Source organism: Pristis pectinata, chromosome 17, assembly GCF_009764475.1.
Source record: "Pristis pectinata isolate sPriPec2 chromosome 17, sPriPec2.1.pri, whole genome shotgun sequence".
Classification (NCBI taxonomy): Eukaryota; Metazoa; Chordata; class Chondrichthyes; order Rhinopristiformes; family Pristidae; genus Pristis; species Pristis pectinata.
In genome coordinates, this window is record NC_067421.1 from 8,061,020 (window position 1) to 8,087,850 (window position 26,831).

Below are 26,831 nucleotides of genomic sequence, written 5' to 3' on the forward strand. Positions count from 1 at the left end.
TCGAGTTTATTTTAAGAGGAACACAAACAGGGATGGACCACTTGGTCTTTCTGCCTGTTGGGCCAATCAATGTGATCTCATGGAATCAGTTACATAACACTATATAACTGCATTTTCCTATATGCTTTAATGCTATTAATTTCAGATTTAAAAAGTAACTGGCCGAGCAGCAATTGCTGTTGACAGAATAATCCAGACTCCAATCACCTTTTACACGTAGAACTACTTCCTAATTTCATTCCGGAGACCCGGCTCTAGTTCCAGACACCTCAAGCAGTGGAAACAGTTTCTTACAACATACCCCCGAGTTTTCCTTAATGCCTTGACAACTTTATCCAAGCCACCCCTCCAGGGAATACTGTGTGTAACTTTCCTCGTAATTTGATGCTGCAAGAATAAATCTGCCAAGTTTACATCACACTCTCTCTCTGAGCCCAATATATTCTACCTAGGACACCCAGAGCTGGCCACAGTACTGCACATCGATCAGCCAGGCCTTTCTAAAGCTGTGGTTTTACTGCACCCCCCCCCCCACCCCACCCCTTTATTCTACTCCTCTAAATAAAACCAACATTCTAAGTGGCTTTTTGGATTATTCTCCATGCCTGTCCGTGACATTTCAATGACCTATGTACAGTAAAGCTCCAATAACCCGGCATGCTCAGGACTTTGATGGTGCCGGACTAGCGGATTTTCCAGATTGTCAGATGTTATTTTATTAATATTCCAACACAGATTTAATTCACTATTTTTAAAGATGGTACACAGTAACATTTCAGTGAACCCAGCAAGGTTCAAGGGGGCACAGCCAACAGAACCAGGCGAGTTTAAAGGGAGTGTGAGGACTGGGGCACAGGCAGGCGGACAAGATGCGACTTTGAACCCAAATGTTCCATACATTTCCGGTTCTGTCGCATCTCATTTGTCTGCAGTGTCCACTTGCCGCGACTCTGACCCATCACGTTGCGTTCCCTTGTGCGGTTTTGTACCTCTGTATGGAGCTTTACTTCTCCCTTGCCTTAGTTTTCCCACACCTTGCCCAGTGCACTGTTTTTCTTTCTCTGACAAGAGGGCAGAAATTGAGAACCCACCTTCCTACTCTTTTATTAGAGGCACAAATGAATTCATTATGTGGCAGGTGATTAGGAAACACAAGAGGATACTTACTATCAACGAAAGATATCAATGGGCAGCTGGGCAGAAAAGTAGCAAATAAGTTGATTTTGATCAGCGTGGGGTAATGGATGGGGAAGAACAAGCAGATGAGGTAAACAGTAGGAGTCTAAGTGCGGCGCTGGGACTGTGTGCATTTCCACAGGGAGACGATAAGACGACAGGTACAATAAAACTCCAATAATCCACTATTCCATTGTTCAGCAATCCCAATGATTCGGCATCTCGTTCACTCATTAGTTCACTCCGTCCTCATTATCTGCAGACCTATCCGTGGTTCTGTGTACTGGAGCTGAGAACTCCAAGGGTCAGGAACGTGGGTAGGCCTGTCGCTGGAGCTCAGGATCGGGGGGTGGGGGGGGGGGGGGGGGGGGAACCACAGGTCCAGAGCTTGGATCTGGTGTGCAGCCAAAGCTAGAGTGCCTGAAACTCACTGGGTTCAGTTTCCCCTGAGCTCCCTTTAAACTCACTGGGTTATTTCTGAGCTCCCTTTAAATTCAGCAGGGCTCAGTTTCCCACTCCCTTTAAACTCAGAATTTATTGGAAAAATTATTATACAACTTGTCACATGTAAAAAAAGTATTGGGATTGAATGAGTAATATCCAGCAGTCTGAAAATCTGCCAGACCGGCACCACCGAAGTCCCAATGGTGCTGGATTATTGGAGTTTTACTGCATACAGATAGTGACGTGAAAACTAAAGGAAAACATGCCTTTATTGGCAAGGAGTCAAATACAAAAGATCTGGGACCCATGCTTTGAAAAAAAAAGACTAGTTAAAACAGCTAAAGAACTACAGACATTTCTGGTCACCTTACAGAAAGTACATGATAGCAAAGGAGAAGTGTTTACAAGATGCTGCCAGGATTGGAGAACTTGAGCTGTGAAGAATCATTGATTAGACTGGCACTGCTTCCTTTAGAACAGGGGAGCTGAAGGTATAATTTAGCTGCAGTATAAAAAATTATGGTGCAGGATAGAGAGGAGAGAGCAAATTGCCCCCTGCTTACTTTTCTCTGCCCAGGGAAAAGGTTTAAGAGAGCAGGATTGGGAGGAAGTTGAGCAAAGCCACCTTAGTCCAAGGGGTGATGGGGGTTTGGAACTGGCTGTCCATTGTGCTGGGAATGAGGGATTAGGTCGAATTTTCACCTCGCATGGCTAGGATGCCCTGAACAGCCTCCTGTGACATGACCGACAGCACGTGGTCTGAGTGGGGATGTGACGTCTATGGGTTAAAGAGGCTACAGTAAATGAGCAGATACGAGAGCAGGGATCAGAGAGGCGTAATCCAGCTGGCTCCCATCTGGAAGCATTATAGTGCTCAAAGTCAACACAGAAAAACTGGCACATGGTTTCTCTTAACCGGAGGTCATTTCCGCAATAAATTTCAGTGAGGAAATATTAGTACAACTAAATTGAATAGAGGCACGTCTACAACTCTAAGGAGGCTCATGGGAAAGGCAGTAACAGAAGGGGTGTGTGTATGTATGTACAAGGGAAAGGACACTGTCTGGGGGTGGGTAGAGGGGAGGAGGGGACAGCCCAGGGGAGGACAAGAGAGGTGACACTACCGGGGGAGGGCAACATAGGGCAATGGCCGGGATGAGACGGGGGAAGCGCCTGAGAGTGAGAAGTGGGTTAGAAACCCTGCTCGTTACAGGTGAAGAAACGGGAGCATTCAGGGGGAGGGCAAGGCTCTGGGCTTCACCCAGGGGGATGGGCAATGAGGGGGAGAGAGAGAGGGTACACTGCATGGAGCTAGATAGGGCACCAATGGGCAGAGAGGGGACACTGATGGTGTGAAAGAGCGAGAGAGGGTACAGGCAGGTGAGTGAATAAGAACAAACAGCATCCACTGAACGTTGGGACGGTGTGAAGATGGTTGCTCGAGGTGTACGCGAGGGAGTGGATGAAGGTCCTGCAGTTAGCGTTGAGGGAGGACAGGGGAGGACTGTGGGTGGGGGACGAAGTAGAAGATCGCTGAAGACCATTAATAGAATGACAGTGCCTTTGGAATTGGGGCCCCGCAGAGTCCCTGAACCAACCACACCTACACAATAAAACCATCAAACCCAAAGCCCTAATATTACAAGAGCCACAATTAACGGCTAACCGGCTGGGCAGTGGTGGGTGTGTGGTGCATGCAGATGTGCCAGCACTGAAATGGTTAATAAATAAAGAAAACAGTTCCAAGAGTTCTGGAGGAATGCTGGTGCTGGCTGCAGCCAAATCAGGCAGCGAGAGGCTTAGGTGGTCAGCCAATACCCATTACCTCAGGTGGCCAGCACTGGTAGAGCACAGGAACCAAACAGCTTAACAGCCAGCTCGTGCCTGAACTGATCACTCCCACTGCACCGATGCATCAGGTCCGATCTGGGAGAGTGGCAAACAAAGAGTACAGTGACAGGATCCCTCAGCAGTAGATGAATGCAAAATCATCCTTCATCCTTAAGTACTCCTGTTATCAGTCTGAAAAGTTTCCCGTTTCCGCAGCAGGGCAGCAGAGCAAGGACCAGAGAGACGGAGACACCCAAGACTGGCATTAGAAGAAGTCTGCTGCTTTCTTTCTCTTGGGCAGCTGCAGCAGGTTGTCAGTGATGGAGGTGGGGTCCTGGCTGCTCGGCGTGTGGGTAGAGGCGAGCATATTAGGGGTGACACCAGCACGCGGCGTTTTGCACCGTGGTGTCCCTTTGTGTGCCGGCGAGGGCGTGTAACTGGCACGCAAAGCTTTGTCCGTGTACTTGCTGGAGGTCCTGTTAACAAGGCGCTGCAGGGCTGGCGACATCACAGGGCTGATACCATGTGGAGAGAGACTGTGGAGGAGAAATAAAATGGGCTCACACACCAGCAAAATAACCCGTACATTAACCTCTGAACTTGAGCGGAGGAGTAATGCCAGAGACCCCCACTAATTATTCTCTGCACACTATACGTTAATCCCAGTACAACAGTATCCCCACTTGCCCTCTCCAGAGTGTTAGACCACCCACCTTGCCTCCACTGGGAGAGGCACTGACATCCCCAGAACACCTGCACTCCCTCCAACAAGAAGACCTGCGTCCTCCCTCCTCCAGGCTTGAGGAGCTCTCTATCCCCGAATCCACCCCACATCAGCAGGGGCCGGGCTGGTGAAGGGAAGAGATGGAACCCTCCAAAATTAGTTCCCCATCTAATAGCAAACCAGGGCCTCATTGCAGCCCCCAGCAGACTACTAGCCCCCTGACCTGGAGTTCCAGCCCCAAAGCCCCATCCCGTCACCATGATCCTGAGTGGTTGCACTCACCTGACCAGACTCTCTGTCGCCTTCCTCAAAGCCTCCTGCTTCTTGGTTCTGTTTTTGGCCGCGACCTCATTGACCATTTTGAGGCCCAGTCTCTCCCTCCTGCCTGGTTCCAGAATCTGTGGCAAGACGACATAAACCAGGACTGTGGTAAGTTCACAAGCGGGTTTCTTAACCACATAGTTTGCCTACCATCAGCACCCCATGAAATGATGGGGCGCAGTTCCACGGGCAGATCTGCCCTCCGCTGGAGCATGCCAATTGTTAGTGTGCACCTTTGACTTCCAGTGTCCATCGCGCTGAAGGGCGTGGGGGGACACAGCCCAGGTTGCACTAAACAACATCACCACGTCCCAATAGTTCCCTCATCACTCACATTATCCTTTTGGCTGCACCCTTGACTGACCTCCTCTTCCTATAGCATTCCCATCCATCTTTAACCAACCTTTGCTCTTTACTCCCCAATATTTCTTCCACTGTTTTAAATACTACTGATGAAGGTAGCATTTAAAGGCTCACCATCTTAAAGGCAATTAGACAAGGACAGTAAATTGCTGGTCTTCCCAGTGATTCCCACATCCCAATTTACAAACAACCTTCCATAAGGACCACACATTAGCTCCCTCGGGTGTTCAAAGATTTGGAAGGATATGGCAGGTTAGCAGTCCTGGCCCCAAACTCACATCTTTCTCCTCTTATACTGTCTTTAAGCTCATCTTTCCACTCATGTCCTGCTCCCTTGACCCTATTCCCATTAATCTGCTGACGACCCAGCTTTTCCCCTGCTTCTTGACCTTGTTAAAGACCGGATAATTCTTCAGGTGTTGTCGCGATCTCCTTCAAACTTGTCTCAAAGAAAAGGACACCTACTCCATCCTTGCGAACTACCACACCACCTCTAACAAACCCTTGCCTTCCACAGCCTTGAGCGTACAGCAGCTTCCCGACAGCATGCCCATTTTATCCTTGTAGGTTTCAGTACTCCACTCGTGCCAATGTTTCAGCATCATTTTGGTGAAAGCCAAGAGAACCACCCTTTGTGACTAGGTTGCAAGTAATCAATCCCTCTTTTCTCATTTACCAACTTTGATACAGATGACAGCCTCATCTTTCTGTAACGCATTCTCCACGGTAATCCACCTGGGCCTGCATGTACCCACAGCACTGCTAGTCCATTCAGTGGTAGATTCTGAAAACATTTACTTGCATGATGTGGGTGCCACTGGCAACCCAGCATTCACTGTCCACTGAGGGCTCCCGAGGCGGTGGTGGTGAGCCGCTCTTGAACTGCCACGTTCCCAGTGGTACCTTGCTGCTGGGCAAGGAACTCCAGGAATTAAAGCAAGAATGAAGACAGAGGCATTTTCTCGTGCACCAAGGGGGCTCGTTCTTCTAGAAGATGAACGTTGTGGAGTAAAAACAGAAAACATGGCTGCCAGTGCTGCCTGCTTTTATTTCAGACTGACAGTAACTAGTTTTTTTGGATTTTGTTTTTCATTTACTACTAAGACTGTGGGCTTGGCAGTAGCCTTGGCAAGTAACGCTGTGTTGTGGATGGTTCTCATCTCAGGCCTGGCGTGCTGGCGATGCAATGTTTAAGGTGATGGATTGGGTGCCAATCAAGCAGGCTGCTATTCCTTGGACGGCACTAAGCTCCTCAAGTGATGCTGGCAGTGCACTCATGCAGGCAAGTGGGGAGGATTCCATCCAATTCCACTCCTGACTTGTGCGTTATAGGTGGTGGAAAGGCTACGAGGTGTCAGGAGGCAAGTTACTTGCCACAGGACCTCCAGCCTCTGATTTACTCTTGTGTTTCAACGGCTGGTCCAGTTAGGTTTCTACTCACTGAACCCTCAGGATGTCGATGATGGAGGACTCAGCAAAGGCAGTCCCTCTGAAAGTCAAGGGTAGGAGTTGTCTGGAATCTGTGCCACAAGTATTACATGGCATTTATCAGCCCACGCCCAAATGGTTTTGATGCATGCAGCTTCACTTTCCGAGGACTTGTGAACTGAACTGAGCATTGTGCAATCATCAGCAAGCATCCCCACTTCACACCTGACCTTGGAAGATCAGTTATTGAAGCAGCTGAAAATAGTTGGGCCAAGGACACTGAGAAACTCCCAGGGGTGGAGATGATTAACTTCGAACCATCAGAACCAGGTTTATCACTTTGCATGAGGTGTGATTCCAACCAGTGGAGCATTTCCTATAAATTCCTATTGAGCAATTGTCTTCCAGCCCTCCACATGCTATCTTACATTGGTTAGTGTAAGCACCAGAGGGGCAGAAATCGGTCTTTGGTCACTAATGCTGTGCACATGAAGTATAAACACGAGTGTCTTGCAAACTTTGAAACAAACTGTAATTTACTTTGCATGTTTAGTCCTAGTGACCGAGAATAAATCGCTCCTTGTGGTCATCTGGTCTGTCCACATTACAGCTGTTTGCTTGTGTATTAAGCTGTGCCTCAAATTTTAAAATTCTCAGTCCTATTTTCAAATCTCTCTTTGGTTTCTCAGTCCCCATTTGTCTCCGTAATTTCTCCTAATCCCAGAAATGTGCGGTACTCAAATTCTGGACCCCTGGTTGTTTCCAAATGTAATTGATCCACCATTGACAAGTGTACCTTTATCTTCCAATATCCCCACCTCTCTTGAACCTCGGTCCTTTCAAACCTGCCTCTTTACTCTAAAATCTTGTGTCTTGGGGTCAGTTTTGTGAAAGACCTTGGGATGCATTATCCATAGTAAATTGTCATTCTTGTACCTGGCACTTCAGAGTTTGATTAACACAATTCTGTAATTCACCTTTCACTCCACAAACCCAACATAGAGCAGGATGAACAGGCAGCACAAGGGAGCAGGAGCAGAACAAAATGTTGATTTACCGGGGAAATATAAAGAGCGGTTTGTACTAGAGGTGTTCTCCCTTTCTAGGATGCACAATTACTTTACCTTAAATGCAGGTCCTGGTGTCCTGTCCACATGAGGGCTTTCTGAGCTGCTCAAATGCAATGGAGTCCCTTCAATCTCACCCCATGTCATCATCGGTGAGTCAGTCACACCTGGGGAAGGAGGGTACAAGCTTCAATCCATGACATAGGCTCTGATGCCTCAGTTCCAGCAGCACAAATCCAACCAGTGTACAGTCCCACATGTATTAGAATCAGAGCAGCAGGGATTAGTCCTTAGTCAAAAGTGCTAAACGGAAAATGTGACAGCAATTGTATGTTGTGCTCTGCTCCTGAAATATGGATCACATTTCAGAAGATGAACACAACATTATTATTTACACGTTTAGCATAAGTAACCGAGACCCAACTTGTTAAAGTCGACCCGCACTCTGTAATAAATCAGACAACAGCAGAGCCTAGGAACGTACAAAAAGTTCTTTATTGTTTAACGCTAGTGGGAGTAGGGGGTACAAGGAAGAGCAAACAGCAGTGCTGCTCTTCCCTGCACATGGCCCGACTTAAGGAATACAGGGTGCTAACAAACTTAAATACATTGTTCACAGGTGGGTGTCCACCTACTGCATTGGCATACCCATATTTGGGTATGCTTGACCAGCTTACACTACCATTGGTCCCAGACAGGTTAACACATCTTTCACAGTTAGTCTCAAAAACAACCCTGTTCTTGTGGCCTTGAAGTCAGCTTGGCTGATAAGTTGTTGCTAAGCTTCACGAGCAGGTGGCTCAAGCTGCTTACCAGTAGAGAGAGAGAGAGAGAGCGAGAGCGAGAGCTTGAGTAACCCTTTGTTCACCAGAGCTCCCCTCCATTGTCTTCTACAACCTCTAGGTTAGAGAATCATGGAAATCCACAGAACATAACAAGCTCACGCAAGCCATTGCTTCTGCACAGGCTGAAACCTAGCTACCCTAGCCTCAGCCCACGTTCCAGTTCTTCGTCTGATGACCTATTGATTACAGAGGTTCAGATACTTTTTAAATCGGGGTTCTACCTCTACCATCCCTTTGGAAAGAATCCCTGACCCTGACGGGAAAAGCAGTTTAGTTCTATCACACTACAAATTACTTTAAATCTATGCCACTTAGTTACTGATTCAGCCTATAAGGAAAATTTGCCGCTCTTTAATATTCAGATTCTTCCGATTTATCCATCTCAATTAAGTCACCTTGCAGCCTCCCACTGCGAAGAAAAGAACCCCATCCAAATCTGGTGACTTATCTACTCTCAAAAGTGCCAGATCCCTTAATATTTCCCCTCCCACTGTTTACCAAATCCAGTATTTCACCCTCTTCCTCAGCACAATGTCGGCAGCACCTAACACCTCTGTTAAAACAGATGCAAGGTCCTGATAAAAGAAATCACATTCACGCTTTTGATCGCCACAAAGATAATTTTGTTCTCGAAGAAGCAAAATTCTTTCCTCCTATTCTTCCTAATTTAATGAAAAGTTTTAGTTTTCATTTATTTTACCCACCAATGTTTGTTCATGCCCCACACTTCCAACATTCCCTTTTTACTTTCACAGCTGCAATTCTTACATCTGTCTGCACTGAGTAACCCCACTCCTTTTCTTGGTGAGAACATATTTGTTTTAAACCCTCACTCTTTCCCCTTGAAATACATTTCACAGTTTTGACACCGAATTGCCTTTCAGTAAGTTGCTATCAGCCTACTTCTGTTATTTACATCTTAGTCCAGTAAAGCTGCCCTTGCCCCAGTTGAGAATTTATACACTAGGTCTATCTTCCTCTTTTTATATAACTATGCTACATCTACATGATTGCTACCCACCAAACTGTTCTGCCATTGACAGCCCTTGCACCTGCCAGCTTCATTCCCTAACACTACCTCTTAGCCTAGTCACAGTAGGACGAGTTCCCCAGGACTAGAGACCTGCTGGAGTAGTCCTGCGAATGTAGATCCTTAGAATACTGTCTCCTACTGCAAAGCTGTTTTTCTCCACTGATTACAATGGCCCTTTCATGTCAGAAGATCATATTTTCGAGCCCTCCGTGAAAGGCTCAAGTATATCATTCAGACAAACGTTCCAACACAGTGTACCAAGGATGCATCACACTCTCCAACTGTACAGAAATTGAATTTCTGTAGTGCTTTGGGAGGAGCTGGGAGTTTTCCCCAGAGTATTGGGTTAATATTCCTCTCAAATCACACCATAAAGCCGATTAAGTGATTAATCATTTGCATGGTCTTTGAGGGATCTAGCTGTCACTTTGGCCTACAAAACAACTACTTCCAATCCAGTGATCCACATTGTCCTACCTATATACAAGTCTTTGTTTCTGGACAGTGACACAAGGTCAGCATGAGGCAATAAAAAAAATAACTGGCTCTTACCTGGAGCAGGAGAAGGGGTCCTTACAAAGCCATAGCCATTCACTTTGGGCGACTCCTGTGGGATCAGTTCCTTCCCATCTGGCCCCACTTTGCCCTGTTTAAACTTCAAAACCAAGACAGCATGAGTGTGTATATTGTGACAAAGCATCTCAGGAGCATTGAAACGTTCGCTTACTTAACATTTCATTATTATAGATGCAAATCAAATTTTCCATCACCCCTCCCCAAAGATTTATTTAAACTTATTCAAATTGTGTGTCCATCCCTAATTGCCCTTGAGTAGGTAGTGGTGAGCTATTTTGTACCACTACAGTCCTTTCGATGAAGGAACTTGCACAATGCTATTGGCTAGGGAGTTCCAGAGTTTAGACCCAGTGATGGAGGAAGACCAGCGATATATCCCCTGGTCAGGATGTGATGGGTATTCCATCACATTCTTGACTTGCTACCTACCAGGGTCACCAGCTCCAGTAGCCACTGTATTTACGTGACTAATCCCCATGAGTTTCTGGACAATGATGACACTCCATCAGACTCTGATGGAAATCCATCAGGGGGGAGTTGGTTTGAGATGGTCAGTGCCTGGCATGTTTCAAGCCATATCCGAATGCAGCCTAGGTCTTGCTGCATGCAGCCATGGAACGGAGCTGTGAATGGACAATCATCAGCATACATCCTCCACTTCTGACCATATAATGGAAGGAAGGTCATTGATGAAGCAGCTGAAGATGGTTGGGCCTGTGACACTGCTCTGGGGAACTCCTACACTTATGTCCTGGAGCTGGGATCATTGACCTTCCATAACCATAACCATCTGCCTTTGTGAAAGGCGTGACTCCAGCTACTGGGTGCTTTCCTCTTGATACCCATCAACTTCCATGTTATCAGGGCTTTTGATGCCCCACACAGTCTAATGTTTCCCTGATGTCAAGGACAAAGCCCTCTCACCCCACCTCTGCAATTCAGCTGTTTGGTCCCTATTTGGACCAAGGTTGTGATGTGGTTGGGAGCTGAGTGGTCCTGGAGAAACCCAAACTGGGCATCAGCGAGTAGGTACTGGAGAGCAAGTGCCTCTTGATAACACTGTCAATGACACTTGCTGTCACTTTCTTGATGTTGAGAGTGAATTGATTGGGTAGAAATTGCTGCATTTTTGTTTTGTGAATAGGACAATCGATGCCCAGTTTTGAACTGCCAGACCTGCTCCAAGTCCATTCAGCACAGCTGCATAACCATACAACGAGATGGAGAGATTTCCTCCTCTGAACCAGTTAGGGTTCTACAACAATTCATTGTTTTCATCACCATCTGTCAACACGGAGAGTAGTTCCAGTGTGAAGAGAGACATTGTCTCCACAAGACTGTGTAGGGCTCACTTCAACCAATGCTGCCGTGGACAGATACATCTGCCACTGGTAGATGTGGGAAGAGGGGTCATATACATTTCTCCCTTGGGTTGGTTCACATATTACCAGTGGCAGACATGGCCTGGCAGACATGTCTTCAGGGCTTGGCCTGGTCAGTCAGTGGCCAGGCCACTATTGGTGATGAATAATGAAGTTCCCTCAGCCAGAGTACAATGTGGGCCCTTTGCTACTTTTAGTGCTTTGGACGGGGGGCGGTAATCAAGTGGTTTTCTTGTCCATGTTTTATCTGATGCTAGGAAACCTCATGGAGTCAACACGAAGAGTGCCCAGGGCTGCTACTTTCTGTAAGAATATCACTCTATCACATCCTCTCTGGTGAATCTGTCCCTTGGTGGGACAGAATTTGTGCTGACAGAGCCCAACACATTATCTGAAAGGTAGGGTTCTGTAAGTGTCAGGCTGTAACTTGACTGGTCTGTGTGAGAGCTCCCCAGATGTTTGACAGGAGCACTTTGCAAGATCAACTGGAACAAGAGCAACTTTGTCATGCCCTTATTCAGAGCTTAGGTCAATGAAAGGAGGTGCATCAGGTTTTAAACTTTTCCTGCTTTAGCAGTTATAATACAACCCAGTGGCATGTTGGGTCATTTCAGAAGGCAGTTTGGAGTCCAGCATATTGGTGGTCTGGAGTCACACATAGACAAGACCTAGGAAAGATAGCAGATTTCCTCCTCTGAAAGACTTTAGTGACCCAGATGATCTTTTACAACATTCCAGTAATTGTTGTTCACCGATTTTCAAACTAGTTGTTTTTAAAAACCTGAATGCTAACCAAATGTTAAATTCCACAGCTGCCATCTAAACTCATGTCCCTGGATTGTTAGCCAAGGTTGCAGGGTTGCGGAAATAAAAACAAAAAAAAATCTGGAAAACTCAGGTCAGGCAGCACCTTAAAATGAAAAAGAGTTAACGTTTTAGGTTAAAGACCCTTCATCTGGGTTGGGGGTTTGATAATTTGACTGTGGTGTCACGACTGCATGGGACTATTCAATTCACTGGATTCACTGGGAGATGAGTGGCCAGGCTGTTGAGGAGTGGGGAAGGGGTCCCGAGGAAGGAACAAGTCTGGACACTGTGATGTGGTGGGAAGAGGGACAGAGGGAGCCCAGGTGCTACCTGAGCCAGCTGGAAAGCTGTGTGTAATCCCAGAGAGGGGCTATGAAGGGGATCCCATTTCACGTACCTGTGCGTTGAGAGCTGCTGCTTGTTGCAGCTGAGACTTGCTCAGGGTTCGACTGAAAGGGTCACTCTGGAAGCGGGTATTTTTGTGAATCACCTCACGGGGTTTCTTGAAGAGTTCATCATCCTTCACTCCTGCAAACAAAACAGAGAAAGGGAGAGGAACAGCTGAGTGGACGGGATATCGGAGTGGCTCTGGGGGACCAGAGACTGTGGAAAAACAACCATGGAGTGACTTCTTAGCACAGTAGGTAGGCAATTCATTGGCATTTATCGACATTTTTTTGTTTGCTTTATCCCTGTCTGAAGGAGCAAGGGAGAGTCATAGAGTACAGATACAGGCCCTTCAGCCCAACCAGTCCATGCCAACCACGGTGCCCACTCAGCCCATCCCAATTTGCTGTGTTTGGCCCACATCCCTCCAAGCCCCGCTCCTCCATGTACCTATCCAAGTGCTTCTTAAATGATGCTATTGTACCTGCCTCACCCACTTTCTCTGGTGGCTCGTTCCATATACTCACCACCCTCTGCGTGAAAAAGTTTCCACTCAGGTCCCTTTTAAATCTTTCCCCTCTCACCCTAAATCTATGCCCCCTAGTTCTGGACTCCCCTACCCTGGGGAAAAGACTACTACCATCCACCTTATCTATGCCCCTTATGATTTTATAAACCTCTATAAGATCACCCCCCATTCTCCCACACTCCAAGGAATAAAGACTCAGCCTGGCCAACCTCTCCCTGTAAACTCGGGCCCTCTAGTCCTGGCAACAACCTTGTAGACCTTTTCTGCACTCACTCCAGTTTAATCACGTCTTTCCTACAACAGGGTGACCAAAACTGTACACAGTACGCCAGGTGCGGCCTCACCGACGGCCTGTACAACTGCAACATAACGTCCCAACTCCTGAACACAATGCCCTGACTGATGAAGGCCAGCGTGCTAAACGCCTTTTTCACCACCCTGTCTACCTGTGACTCCACTTTCAATGAACTCTACACTTGAACTCCTAGGTCCCTGTGTTCCATTACACCCCCTGGTGCCTAGATGTCAAATATATGCTGAATAGATGTCAAATATTAATTAAACGAGTAGCTTTAATAAAGTATTTAGTTAAAAAAAACCCTAAGAGATAGAATGAGTGAAAACCTTAAAAATGGAGAACAAGAGGAGAGGCGGGAGGGAAAGGCAGGTCAGGCACATCAGTGTGGTTAGTAGCACTGCCACTTCACAGCTCCAGCGACCCCAGTACTCCAGTTACCTCCCACATACGTGCAGGTCAGTGGACTAATTGTTCACTGTAAGTGTTGTCCATTGGAGGGTGATGGTAGGAAAATCAAGGTGGGGTTGATGGATGTGTCAGGGAGATTATGTACAGGGAAATAAGTGGAGGATGATAGACGGTTAGAAAAGAATGGAGGAGCTGGTGTAGTGATACTAACTGAGGAGAACATTGCAGTGGTGGAGAGAAAGAGAGGCCAAAAGGTTATTTTGAACCTCCATAAAGCATTGATCTGACTACAAGTGGATCCGCCTTTCAGGGAAGCACTTTAGGAAGGACATTGGAAGAATGCGGTCACTGGAATGGTTCCAGAGACAAGGGGCTTCAGTTACGTGAACAGCCTGGGGAAGCGGTGCCAGCTTCTGTAGAGCCGAGAGGAGGTTTGATACAAGTGTTCAAAATCAAGAACATGTTCTAATTGACAGGAGGGTGGAGAACAAGAGGTCTGATAACATGCAAAGATTTGAATCAGTGGGAAAGGATCTTCTCATTCTTTCGTACCCACTCCACAAATACCTTCACATTTTTTTCCTGTTCTTTGAAAATGACCTTATTCCTGTGCGTGCAATCAAAAATCTAGCCTTCTGTTCCTTTCTCTTGGGCCCCAAGTACTTCGACTCTCTTTGTTTCATCAAGATCCATATCACACACCACCTCTCATCTTTCTTACCCCTGTGAGCAACAACAAACAATCTGCTGGAGGAACTCAGTGGGTCAGACAGCATCCGTGGGGGGAAATGGACAGTGGACTTCTCGGGTCGAGACCCTTCACCTGGACTGAAAGAGTAGAGAGGAGGTGGCCATGAGGGCAAGGGATAGGGCAAGAGCTGGCAGGAGATAGGTGGATCCAGGTGAGGAGGGATGATTCGTAGATGGAGGAGGGGAGGGTGGAAATACCAACAGAGGCTGGGAGGTGATAGGTGGAGGCTATTGGAATTGGATATCACTTGCCAGGTCTTGCCTCACCCTTTCCCCTTGTCTCTTTTTACTGGCATCTCCCCTCCACTGCTTCAGTCCAGAAAATGGGCCTCAACCCAAAACGCTCTGTCCATTTCCCTCTACAGATGCTGTTTGACCCACTGAGTTCCTCCAGCATTTTCTTTGTTTGCTCCAGACTCCAGCATCTGTAATCTCGCTTCTCCTTTTTCACCCCAGTTTTGGCAGTGACGGTGGGGGGTGGCACAGGCTGTAAGGGACAGTGTGCATTTCATCCAGCTGGTATTAATACTCAAACCACAAGGAGTCGGGGCTAAGTTCAGAGAATTTAGATACGATTATCAGTCTGATCCTTACCTTCTGGGTAATACATCAGAATGTTTTTGGCTTTGTACTTCCAGGTTTTCACTCCTGCTTTTCTGTCCATGATGGCCAGAGCGTCAGGCGATGGCAGTGCCAGCATTTCTTCATGGCCCTGTAATGAGATCCACCATTATCCATGGACTTAGTGAGACAACAAACCCTTTACAAAGCCCCTCTGTGGCACTATAAAAGGGCAATATTGTGAGGGGCTTATTTCTCACTAATGTATATGATTAATGAGAAATAAGCCCCTCATAGGGAGATTGCTTCTATTGGTATTGGTTTATTGGTATTGGTTTATTATTGTCACTTGTACCAAGGTCCAGTGAAAAGCTTGTCTTACAAACCGATCGTACAGGTCAATTCATTACACAGTGCAGGTTACTTTGATTTAGTACAAAGTGCACTGATGTAGTACAGGTAAAAACAGTAACAGTACAGAGTAAAGTGTCACAGCTACAGAGAAAGTGCAGTGCAATAAAGTGCAAGGTCACAACAAGGTAGATAGTGAGGTCAGAGTCCATCTCATTGTATAAGGGAACCGTTCAATAGTCTTATCACAGTGGGGTAGAAGCTGTCCTTAAGTCTAGTGGTACGTGCCCTCAGGCTCCTGTATCTTCTACCCGATGGAAGAGGAGAGAAGCTCGAATATCTCGGGTGGGTGGGGTCTTTGATTATGCTGGCTGCTACACCGAGACAACGAGAGGTAAAGACAGAGTCCAAGGAGGGGAGGCTGGTGTCCGTGATGCACCGGGCTGTGTCCACAACTCTCTGCAGCTTCTTGCGGTCCTGGGCGGAGCAGTTGCCGTCCCAAGCCGTGATACATCCAGATAGGATGCTTTCTATGGTGCAAGATATCCGTTCCTGTCTCATATCAAAGGGATTTATCCTCCCCAAACCCACCCCTGTTCCTGGATCAGCACCAACAGGATTGAGGGCACCTCAAAACTTTAACTGTCCTGTTGGAAAGAGAGTTACAGTTTCTGTGTTTAAGTTGTGCTTGTCTGAGCATCAGTTCAGAGATAGGCTCCTCCAGTGCCAGAGCAGAATGACTGGTTGGGCAGGATCAAGGCAAATTGCCCTTAACTCTCCTTGGCTACTTACTTTGTGATGGAAAACAAGGTGTCTTTTCATAACAGAGCAGCATCCCTGGGCATCTGACCTCATCCCCAACCTAATTCTTCAAAACTATCCAAGGATTTAACTCAAATATGTCAAACACGCTTGCAAATGCACATGCTAATTAAACGTTAACACACAGTGAAGTTAAGGGAGGAGAATGCACCTGCTTTGATGCTTCCTCTGCCTCATAAAGCCAGGCGTGTTTAATCTTATTCCTTTCTTCAGCAAGCTCCATAATTTGGTTAAAGGAGGCATTGTCTTCACTGGTGCTTTGTCCCAAGTAGGTGTCCAGAGTTGGCAATTCCTCTTCTTTCTTTTCTCCTGTAAAATGGGAAACTCAGTAAGGTGGGATGTAAACCTTCAGCTCAGCTTATCTGGGACACTGAGGCCATCTACTATCGCGCAATAACAGAAGGCAGAGAACGGTTTATACTTATTGAAAAGAAAGACGTTTGACATCAAAATTACCTCCATCACTTGCAGGCTTTCCATCTAACCTGGTTTTATTCTGCGAAGGTGGAGAACCCGACGCAACTTCTGGCGTCTCAAAAGAACCTGGAGTGTGATCTGCAAGACATTGATGTAAGAAATGGAAGAGACAGACCATCCCGAGCCTGACACACACTCCACTCTCCATGAAAACACACCACTCCCTTCCCACCAACAGCTGCCCACCCTCGGTCCCTCTGACAAGCACTCAGCTTCATAACTGCCCACCATCAACACCCACCACCCCCAATAGACATGCTTCAGACCTCCACCTCTCCTGGGTCTCTGAACTTCCAATACTGACACCCCTCCCACCGTAACACCCTTACCTCCCACACTTTCCCCAACACTCTCCAGCATCATTTCTTCCTCCCTCCCAAACTGAGAGCCTCCCTCTCTCAGGCCTCGCTAACAGAAACGTGTCCCCCACAACCAAAACCAGACCTCTCTCTCTCTCTCTCTCTCTCTCTCAAACTGACACCTTCCCATCTAATGTCCCAAAACGACACACACTCTCCCTTCCAGACTGCAAACCTCCCCTCCTCCCAGAATTAGACCCTGCTCTCCCATCTAGACGGACTCCATTCACTTTTCTCTCCCGGATCGCCCTCCTCCCACTGTGTCACGGAGCGATACAGCACGGAAACAGGCCCTTCGGCCCACCAAGTCCGCACCGACCATCAACCACCCACTTACACGGGTCCCATTCTATTTTCCCCACATTCTCATCAACATCCCCCCTACCCCCCCCCCCCCCCCCCCCCAGTTTCTTCCACTCAACTACACATTAGGGGCAATTTACAGCAGCCAATTAACTTAACAACCCGCATGTCTTTAGAGTATGGGAGGAAACCAGAGCACCCAGGGGAAACTATCGTGGTCACAGAGAGAACATGCAAGCTCCACACAGACAGCAACCGAGGTCAGGATTGAACCTGGGTCTCTGGCGCCGTGAGGCAGCAGTTCTACTAGCTGCGCCACTGTGTCCCAGACTGACTTCCTTTCTCTCTGCCTGCCAGATTCACACTCCTTCCCTGCCTCACACACATCTTCACAGACTAACACCCACCCTCTCTGTCATCCAGACTGACGCCATTCTCCACGGCTAAGATTCTTTTTCTCTATCAGAATTGGTCAACTTGTTCCTTCTTGAATGAAGATCGTCTGCCCTAGCGCCCAGATTGAAAAGCTCCTTCCTTCCCACCAGAATTACACACTCCCGCCCTCTCTTCAGACTAAAAAAACATTCCAGCACCCAAGCCACCAACATCATCCCGAAGAGACCAAATGCCTTTCCTGCCCTCCCTTGCTTCCTTGACCAACATCTTACCCCATAATCCTTAATCCTGGGACAACAGCTTTCCTCCCTCATACACCTTGCCACATGATGCACTGACCCTACTCAAGCCATCACATCCCCTTCTGAACTCCTTAAGGGGAGTTCAAGAGCTGAACAAAAGCCTAAACTTACAGTGACAAGATATTTTAGTTCCGCAGACTGCTTTAACTGTGGTGAACTGGCATGTTTAGCATGAAAGTCTGGCATCTTGACGGTACTGGAATCACACCTCACTGAAACATTTGAACTCTTTCATTCCTCTTATGTAACAAGTCATTTCCATCTGTCCTGCTTTACCCTCCTTTTGCCATTCACATCACTTCCTGATCTAACTAATTCTCAGATTGGACAAGGAAGCCACACCAACCCTCTTGCTATTGAGTACACATTCAGACCAAGCCTTTTGACCATAGGAGGAACCAGAGTAGAGTCCATCCTACTTTCATCCAACCCGCACTTTGCAAAGCCATGGCTGATGTTCACCATGTACTGACTTCCCCGCTAGAACCTCCTGCCTGCCCTGCTGAGCTCTCCTGCAGACCCGAGCCTCTCCTACACTCTGGCATTGCCTTCATTTGTTAAAATGTGGGGGAGGGGGAGGGGGAGGGGGAGTGGGAGTGGGAGACAGAGTGGGAGAGGGAATGCCTGCACCAGAGCACAACCAATTTTAACATTTCCATTCTAATTCCCAAGGCCACTGACTAAGAAAACCTATGGTGCAAGTGTAGAGGAGCCACAGAGTCGATGGGCAGAGGAACAGGATGTGCAACCAGAAGCTGAGGCAAAAGCAGAACTCACAGTCACTAATAAAATGCAAGCAGACAATGTCTGTTGCAAGGAGCAAGAATTGAGAGGAGAACTTACACAGGGCAGGAGTCACCAAATTTGGTTTTCCCAGTGAAGAACCATACTTTATGGTTATTTCACGCATCTTTTCCATGTCGCCACTCTCTTCAGCCTCCAGAAACTCTCTCTGAGCATGTAACTTTACCACGTCAGGGAAAAAGTCACGCTGGATAATTTTCTCCAAATTCTGTTGAAAGTGCAACAATCAGAGCTATAATATGGTAACTTACAATTATATAACATCAATAACCTACCAAAACAAGAGTTCCATGGTGCTTTACAGACCTTTTAACAACCACCATATAAAGGAGATATTAGGGCAGCTAACAAACCCTGATCAAAGATAATAGTTAGAAACAGCTACAAAGGAAGGAAGAGGGTATAAGGGCAGAGGGGTATGGGGAGAGAATACCAGAGACCAGAGCGTTGGCAGTCAAAGGTTAAACGATTAAAGTCAGGAATGTGAAATGTCCAGAAATGGAAGAACATGCGTCTCTGGTTTCTCTTCTAGAGAAGTTTACAGAGAGGGGTAATTCTATCTGTGGGGAATTGGAATTGGTTTATTACTGTCGTAGGCATATATACACAGGGTATAAATGCCATGAAAATTAGCTTTTTGCAGCAGCACAGTATGTAACAAACATACGTTAATAGATTTAAATTAATATAAATTATACATGCATGTGCACAACAAAATAAACATAACGACACTAGTGGAAGATTGAGAGAGAAAAAGAAATATGGTCCAAGGTAGTGTTGGGGTTTTTCAGGTCGGTTCAAGAACCTGATGGCAGTGGGGAAGAAGCTGTTGTTGAATCTTGAGGTGTGGGTCCTCAGGCTCCTGTACCTCCTGCTCCATCCATGCATCCATACCGGACTAACCGCCTCTCTCCTGGCTGGCCTCACTTGTTCTACTCTCAGTAGAGTAGTAGTCATTTAAACCTGTGTTGCCTGGGTCCTAATGTGGACCAGGTTTTGTTCACCAGTCACTCCTGTGCTTGCTGGTCTATATAGACCCCAGTGCCTTAATTTTAAAATTGTCATCTTATAAAGAAATTTGGCATGTCCCCGTCGACCCTCACCAAATTTTATTGATGCACCATAGAAAACATCCTATTTGCTTGCATTGTGACTTGGTATGGCAACTGCTGTGCCCGTGATCACAAGAAACTGCAGAGAGTTGTGCTGGGCTGTGTCCATCACAGAAACCAGCCTCCCCTCTGTGGACTCTGTCTACACTTCTCGCTGCCTCGGTAAAGCAGCCAGCATAATCAAAGACCCCACCCAGCCCAGACATTCTCTCTTCTCCCCTCTCCCATCGGGCAGAAGATACAAAAGCCTGAAAGCACATACCACCAGGCTCAACGACAGCTTCTATCCCGTTGTTATAAGACCATAGAATGGTTCCCTAGTATGATAAGCTGGACTCTTGACCTCAGTGTACCTTGTTATGACCTTGCACCTTATTGTCTACCTGCACTGCACTTTCTCTGCAGCTGTTGCACTTTATTCTGCATTCTGTTATTGTTTTACCTTGTACTACTTCGATGCACTGTGTAATGAATTGATATGTATCAACGGTATGCGAGACAAGTTTTTCACTGTACCTCGGTACAATAAACTTGAACTTGGATGAGGATTTCAGGAGATGAGCTAAGATGACGTTAAGACAATGGAAACTGGTGGAAATAGAGATAGCACATCCATGAGGCGTGAAACACAACTTGGGTTCAAATAAGTATTCCCATATCACATTTCCCAAATACGTGACATTGGTACTGTTGAAAGTCAATTTATCTTGTAGTGCCATCTTGAAATTTTTGAAACAGTACTGTTCTTGTAACCATGGAAATTATATTCCATTTTCCCCACAATTTATCTTTGGCTGTGGAGATCGCCCCAAGAGGCATTTATAAAAGGTGAATCAAATCCTACTTCGTTTAGTTAAAAAGGGTCACCTCACTGCAATGATCAAGCTCAGTGATGTTCACTGATTCCCAAAGCCAAGCCATTAATGGGACTTCCATCAGTCAGGGCAACTTCTCAGACAGCCAGAGCTGCCCTTTCTCTCCAGTCGCATTCACTTGCTGTGCTGAGTCTTTCACCACGTCCAGTAGGAGTGGAAGAGATTTTGGATGGCGGGTGGGGAGTAGTAATTATACCAGAGAAGCAACACAGGTTAACTTCTCCCTATGTGAATGAACAGCAACTGGTCCTCAAGTTCATGGCTGTCGATGACTATTTCACCCATGCCCTTAGGAACTGGAACGAAATGGAGCACAAACAAAGCCATGAACTCTGGCAGGTCAGTGACTCAATCCTTTGAACCCTTCACCATTAAGTATGGTTACCTCAAGGTGCTGGGATCTGGATCGGGAGCCGATGAGAGACAGTGGCAATCCCAAATGAGGAATTAGTTCTCAAGGACAAAAAGAAGCTGGTTAGATGGGTAGGCTGCTCTGTTAGAACAGGCAGAACGTGATGATTAGGTGCATCCCACAACACAACCGCCACAATCACCCATCATCTGCAGGGACACCATGTACAACACCTCATCCGAAGGAGGGCTGTGGAGGGAGAAGAGCACTTTAATGGCCACCTCTAGGTGTGGCTGCCTCAGGAGACATGAAGAGCCCCATGCTGAGGGTCTACCTGTACACACGCTCTACAGAGGCTGGGTCTGAATTTGCCACCTGAGCAGCTGCAGAACATTCCACCTTGCTGGGACTGTCACACCCCTCAGCCTTCCAAGCTGCAGAAGTCCCTGAAGAAGGTTCCCTTGGACCAAAAAGCCACTGAATAATGGCCAGCTTGGAATGCTCAGTTCTGTGGAGAGGAGAAAGGGGACTGAACCAGGCTTCTCCCCTGCCGAACTGCATGGACAGCTTCCGCGTGACCCCTTCGCTACTCTCAGCGGTACCCTGAACTGCTCACAAGCTGGGTGTCTTCCAGCAGGGAGTGGACATTACCAATAAGCAAGGCACAGGAGAACACGACGCAAGACGTACTCAAGCAAGTTGCACCCAACGCAAAGACTAATTGCAGGAAGGTTACCACACGATGTGGTTTCATAATAAATTTGAGACTGTGCAAAGTATGACATGCACAAATGTATGACTGGAAATACGTAAAATATGATCAGTAATTTTATGGCGTTCATTTTTCTAGGGAAAGTCTGTGAAATTTTTGTTATGAAAAGAATTTCACAAAGCATGCTCTTGAAGATGAATCCCTTCAACCAAAAAGCCACTGAGCATTGGTTGGCTCAGAATGTACTGTTGAACTTAAAGTGGATCCAAGTGGGCACAGGAAGAGGCCTGGTCTCAGACAAAGCAGTTAATAATTTATGCCTCTTTTTGAAGTTGTTAATCCATCAGACTGTTGGGAAGGCTGTCAAATTGTTTGGGTGGAAACCATAAATGCACCTTTGAAGTGTCACTGAGCCTGAAATACTGCCCTCTTACCTTCTGAATGATAATCACCTGGCACCTTCATCAGAAGGTTGCCCATTTATCCCTCTCTGAAGAGATGATGGATTAGTCAATGACACCCTGGTGTGCCAACAGGGGTCAGTGCTGGGACCTTTGTTTAAAATTTATATAAATGATTTGGATGTGAATGTACAAGGCATGGTTAGTAAGTTTGCGGATGATACTAAAATCGGTGGTGTTGTAGGTAGTGTAGTAGGTTATGAAAAATAACAGGGGGATCTTGATCAGCTGGATATCTGGGCTGAGGATTGGCAAATGGCTTTCAAGCCAGATAAATGTGAGGTATTGCACTTTAGGAGATCAAACCAGGGTAGGACTTATACAGTGAACGGTAGCACCCTGGGGAGTGTTGTGGAACATAGGGCCCAGGAGTGCAAGTGCATAGTTTGCTGAAAGCAGCATCTCAGGTAGATAGGATAGTGAAGAAGGCATTTGGCACACTTGCCTTCATCAGTCAGGGCATTGAGTATAGGACGTTGCAGTTATATAAGACGTTGGTGAAGCCACACTTGGAGTATTGTGCACAGTTTTGGTCACCCTGTTATAGGAAAGATTATTAAACTAGACAGAGTGCAGAAAAGATTTCTCAGGATGTTGCCTGGACTTGGGGCCCTGAGTTACAGGGAGAGGTTGCACAGACTAGGACTTTATTCCCTGGAACGTAGGAGATTGAGGGGTGACCTGACCGAGGTATACAAAATCATGAAGGGCATAGACAGGGTGAAAGCACATAGTCTTTTTCCCAGGGAGTGGGTGCTAAAAACAAGAGACCATAGATTTAAGATCAGAGGCGAGAGATTAAAAAGGGACATCAGGGGTCAGCTTCTTCACGCAAAGGGTGGTGCGCATTTGTAATGAGCTGCCAGAAATAGTGGTTGAGGCGGGCACATTAGCAACATTTAAAAGCCATCTAGATAAGTACACTGATAGAAGAGGTTTAGAGGGCTGTGGCCAAACGCAGGCAGATGGGACTAGCTCGCTGGGGAACACAGTTGGGCTGAAGGGCCTGTTTCCATGCTGTGTGACTCTATGACCAAAGGGAGAAGATAATATTGGCATTTCCTCAAGCTCCCATAGCTGAGAGAATGAAAATGACCCAGTATTCACTGTAACTGGACCAAGAAATGCAAATGCAAACTGTGTAAACCTTTGATTTGTTAGGGGGCAGCATTTAAGAAAAGATACAGAAGCAAGGCCCCGTAGAGGGAAAGGTTTGTGTTAACCATTGGATCTGGGACTGAAACAAGGAGCAGCTGCAATCCAAGCAGGCAGGAAACAGATCGGCAGGGAAACCAGACAAAACACATCAGTTGGTCAAAGTGCAAGGACATAAAAGAGGGGCAGGGAAGTTCTCATGGATGCTATATTATGTGTGTGTTATTGGCAAGGCTGCGTTATTATCCCCTGGAATGGCACCAGAACTGACAGGTTAGAGTTAACCAGTTGGAGGATGTGGAGTCACATCTAGGCAAGGGTGACAGATTTCTATCCCTGAGGTACACAAGGGAACCAGATGGGTTTTTATGATAATCACAGTCACCATAACTGATACAAGCTTTTTATTCCAGAATTTAACACAGATTATTTAATTGCTCTGGGAAGAAGGTGGAAACAGAGCACTGAAGTGGATGAGCAGCCATTATCGTACCAAATGGTTGAGAGAGCCTGAATAACCCACCCCTAGTTGCTACATTTACTTAATAGAAAGCATCCTATCTGGATGTATCACGGCTTGATACTGAAACTGCTCTGCCCAGGACCGCAAGAAACTGCAGAGAGTTGTAGACACAGCCCAGCGCATTACGGACACCAGCCTCCCCTCCTTGGACTCTTGAAGCAGCCAGCATAATCAAAGACCCCACCCACCCAGGACGTTCTCTCTTCTCTCCCATCAGGCAGAAGATACAGGAGCCTGAAGGCACATTCCACCAGACTTAAGGACAGCTTCTACCCCACTGTGATAAGACTATTGAACAGTTCCCTTATACAATGAGATGGACTCTGACTTCGCAATCTCCCTTGTTGTGACCTTGCACCTTATTGCACTGCACTTTCTCTGTAGCTGTAACACTTTACTCTGTACTGTTATTGTTTTTGCCTGTACTACCGCAATGCACTCTGTACTGACCCAATGTAACTGCACTGTGTAATGAATTGACCTGTACAATTGGTTTGTAAGACAAGCTTTTCACTGTACCTCGGTACAGGTGACAATAATAAACCAATACCAATACCAATTTAAATTCCCCAATTGCCACAATGTGACATGAACTAGTGTCTCTGGATCGATGGTTTACGCCTCATACCTACAGTGCTACTACACTCAATAGGAAGACAGTTGCCAAGGAGAGGGATGGAATCTGTGGCTCAGAAATAGTTTGTAATAGAAAGCGAGGACAATGACTTTGGTGTTCTCAAACCTGGATAAAATTTCTGCTCATCCTAAAAGTCCGGTAATGTGAGACAATTTAGAGACAGATTAGGAGAGGCATGGCAAAATTGCTAGCAATGTGGAAATTTGTGTCGTTTTCAGATGGTGTTGTCGAGGGGCAGCATACAGATGAGTAACATAAGGCCACCAGGGCCAGGAGCACAAAGGGGAGGGAGAATTAGGCATGGTGTGGAGTGCTAAGAGCAAGGACAGATCCAGAGGGCAGAGGAAGCCACAGTGGTTACATCACCAGCCTAGTGACACCGGCATCTAGATCAACAATACAAATACACTTTGGCACCTCTGGAATTTAAATCGAGTTAATGAACTTAAGTTTCATTAAAAAAGTTTTGCTAAGAATGACCACAAAACTACCAGTCTGTCAGCATAGCCCATCTGGTTCACTAACGGCCTTCAAATTCAGCCCATCTTCAACTGGTCTGGCTGCACTGAGACTCCAAACCTGCACCAATATGGTCGACTCTGAAATGGCCTCACAATTCTTACATAATGCTACACTAAAGCAGAAGGAGGATAAAATCAGACAGACCACCAATATCACCCAAGGCAAAGTTGCACACAGATACTGACAGTATCAAACCCAGATCACTGGATGGGCAGCAGCTCTATTGGCTGTACCAAAGTCCATGATAGCACAGATAGAGGTGACCATCACACAGTCCTTACTGAGAAAGTCTCCTCCTCACACTGAGGACCTACGCCATAATATTGTGTGATGCTACAATTGTGTAAAATGGGATAGACTCTGGAGATCCAGCAGCTGAAAATTGGACATCCATGTGAAACACAGCAGTAAAAATGAACACCATTGTATTCTGTAACTTCATCACCTGACACATCTTTCATTCTGCCATTAAAATCAAAACAAAGGATCAATCCCGGTTCAATGAAGTGTGGAGGGGCACGGCAGCTCAAGGTGTGTCTAAAAATAAGGTGCTAGGCTGCTAAAACAGTAACACAAACATCCACTAAGCCACAAAAAACAGCATAGAACAGCTGGAGCCAAGCAATCCCACATCTGATGGATCAGATCAAACCTTGGTAGTCCTGGCAGATCTAGTCACAAATGGACAACTAAACAGCTAACAGGAGCAGCTCCAAAAGAATTCCCATCCTCAGGACAAGAGTACAAAAGGCTAAAGTATTCATAACTGTTCAGATGGATGACCCGTCTCAGGTTCCTCCTGAGATCCCCACCATTGTGGAAGCCAGTCGTCGGCCAATAGGGACACGGGAGACTGCAGATACTGGAATCTGAAGCAACACACAAGATGCTGGAGGAACTCAGGAGGTCAGGCATCTATGGAGAGAAATGGACAGTAGACATTTCAGGTCAAGACCAGATGAAGGGTCTCGATTCGAAACGTAGACTGTCTATTTCCATCCGTAGATGCTGCCTGATCCACTGAGATCCTCCAGCTTTGTGTGTGTTGCTTCAGCCAACAGGATTAACTCAAGAAACAATCAGGGGTTCTGGATTAGGAAAAGATCGTAGGACCAGATGACACCCCGGCTGAAGGAGAGGTGATCACTGGGGGCAGGGGCAGAGTGATTACTTGGGCAGGGGCAGGGTGATCAAGGGGGGCGGGGGGCAGGGTGATCAAGGGGGGCGGGGGGCAGGGTGATCAAGGGGGGCGGGGGGGCAGGGTGATCAAGGGGGGCGGGGGGGCAGGGTGATCAAGGGGGGCGGGGGGGCAGGGTGATCAAGGGGGGCGGGGGGGCAGGGTGATCAAGGGGGGCGGGGGGGGGCAGGGTGATCAAGGGGGGCGGGGGGGCAGGGCGATCACTGGGGGCGGGCGATCACTGGGGAGAGCGATCACTGGGGGCGGGGGGAGGGTGCAGTAGGGGTAGTGCGGTGGAGAGGAGGCCGAGGCCGGGGGTGTGACGGCGGGTCCCGGTAGGGACGGGGCCCGGGGGGGGGGGGACAGTCGGCGGGCACTGGGAGTCCTACCCCGATGTACGACTCCTCGTCCAGGATCCGCTTCTTGCCGCGTCCACACCCCTGGCCCGGGCTCTCGGGGCTGCCGCCGGCCAGCGCCCGGCTCTCGCCGCCGCCGCCGCCGCTCCGCGGCTTCTTCTCCTCCGTCCCCATCGCAGCGACGCCGCTCTCTCCCACACCGCTCG

The 26,831-nt window shown here is 47.2% G+C and overlaps 1 protein-coding gene across 1 annotated transcript; it reads right to left on the reverse strand.

The window, feature by feature from the left end:
* On the reverse strand, window positions 1–26,817 carry ess2 (ess-2 splicing factor homolog). Its single transcript, XM_052032483.1, has 10 exons — window positions 26,659–26,817; window positions 18,783–18,951; window positions 16,559–16,657; window positions 16,254–16,411; window positions 14,963–15,080; window positions 12,394–12,524; window positions 9,784–9,886; window positions 7,411–7,520; window positions 4,457–4,572; window positions 1–3,986 (listed from the first exon to the last, which is right to left on the reverse strand). The coding sequence occupies exons 1-10, from the start codon at window positions 26,797–26,799 to the stop codon at window positions 3,716–3,718; spliced, it is 1,416 nt and encodes a 471-aa protein (XP_051888443.1). The 5' UTR covers window positions 26,800–26,817; the 3' UTR covers window positions 1–3,715.
* Between the last annotated feature and the right edge of the window lie 14 nt (window positions 26,818–26,831).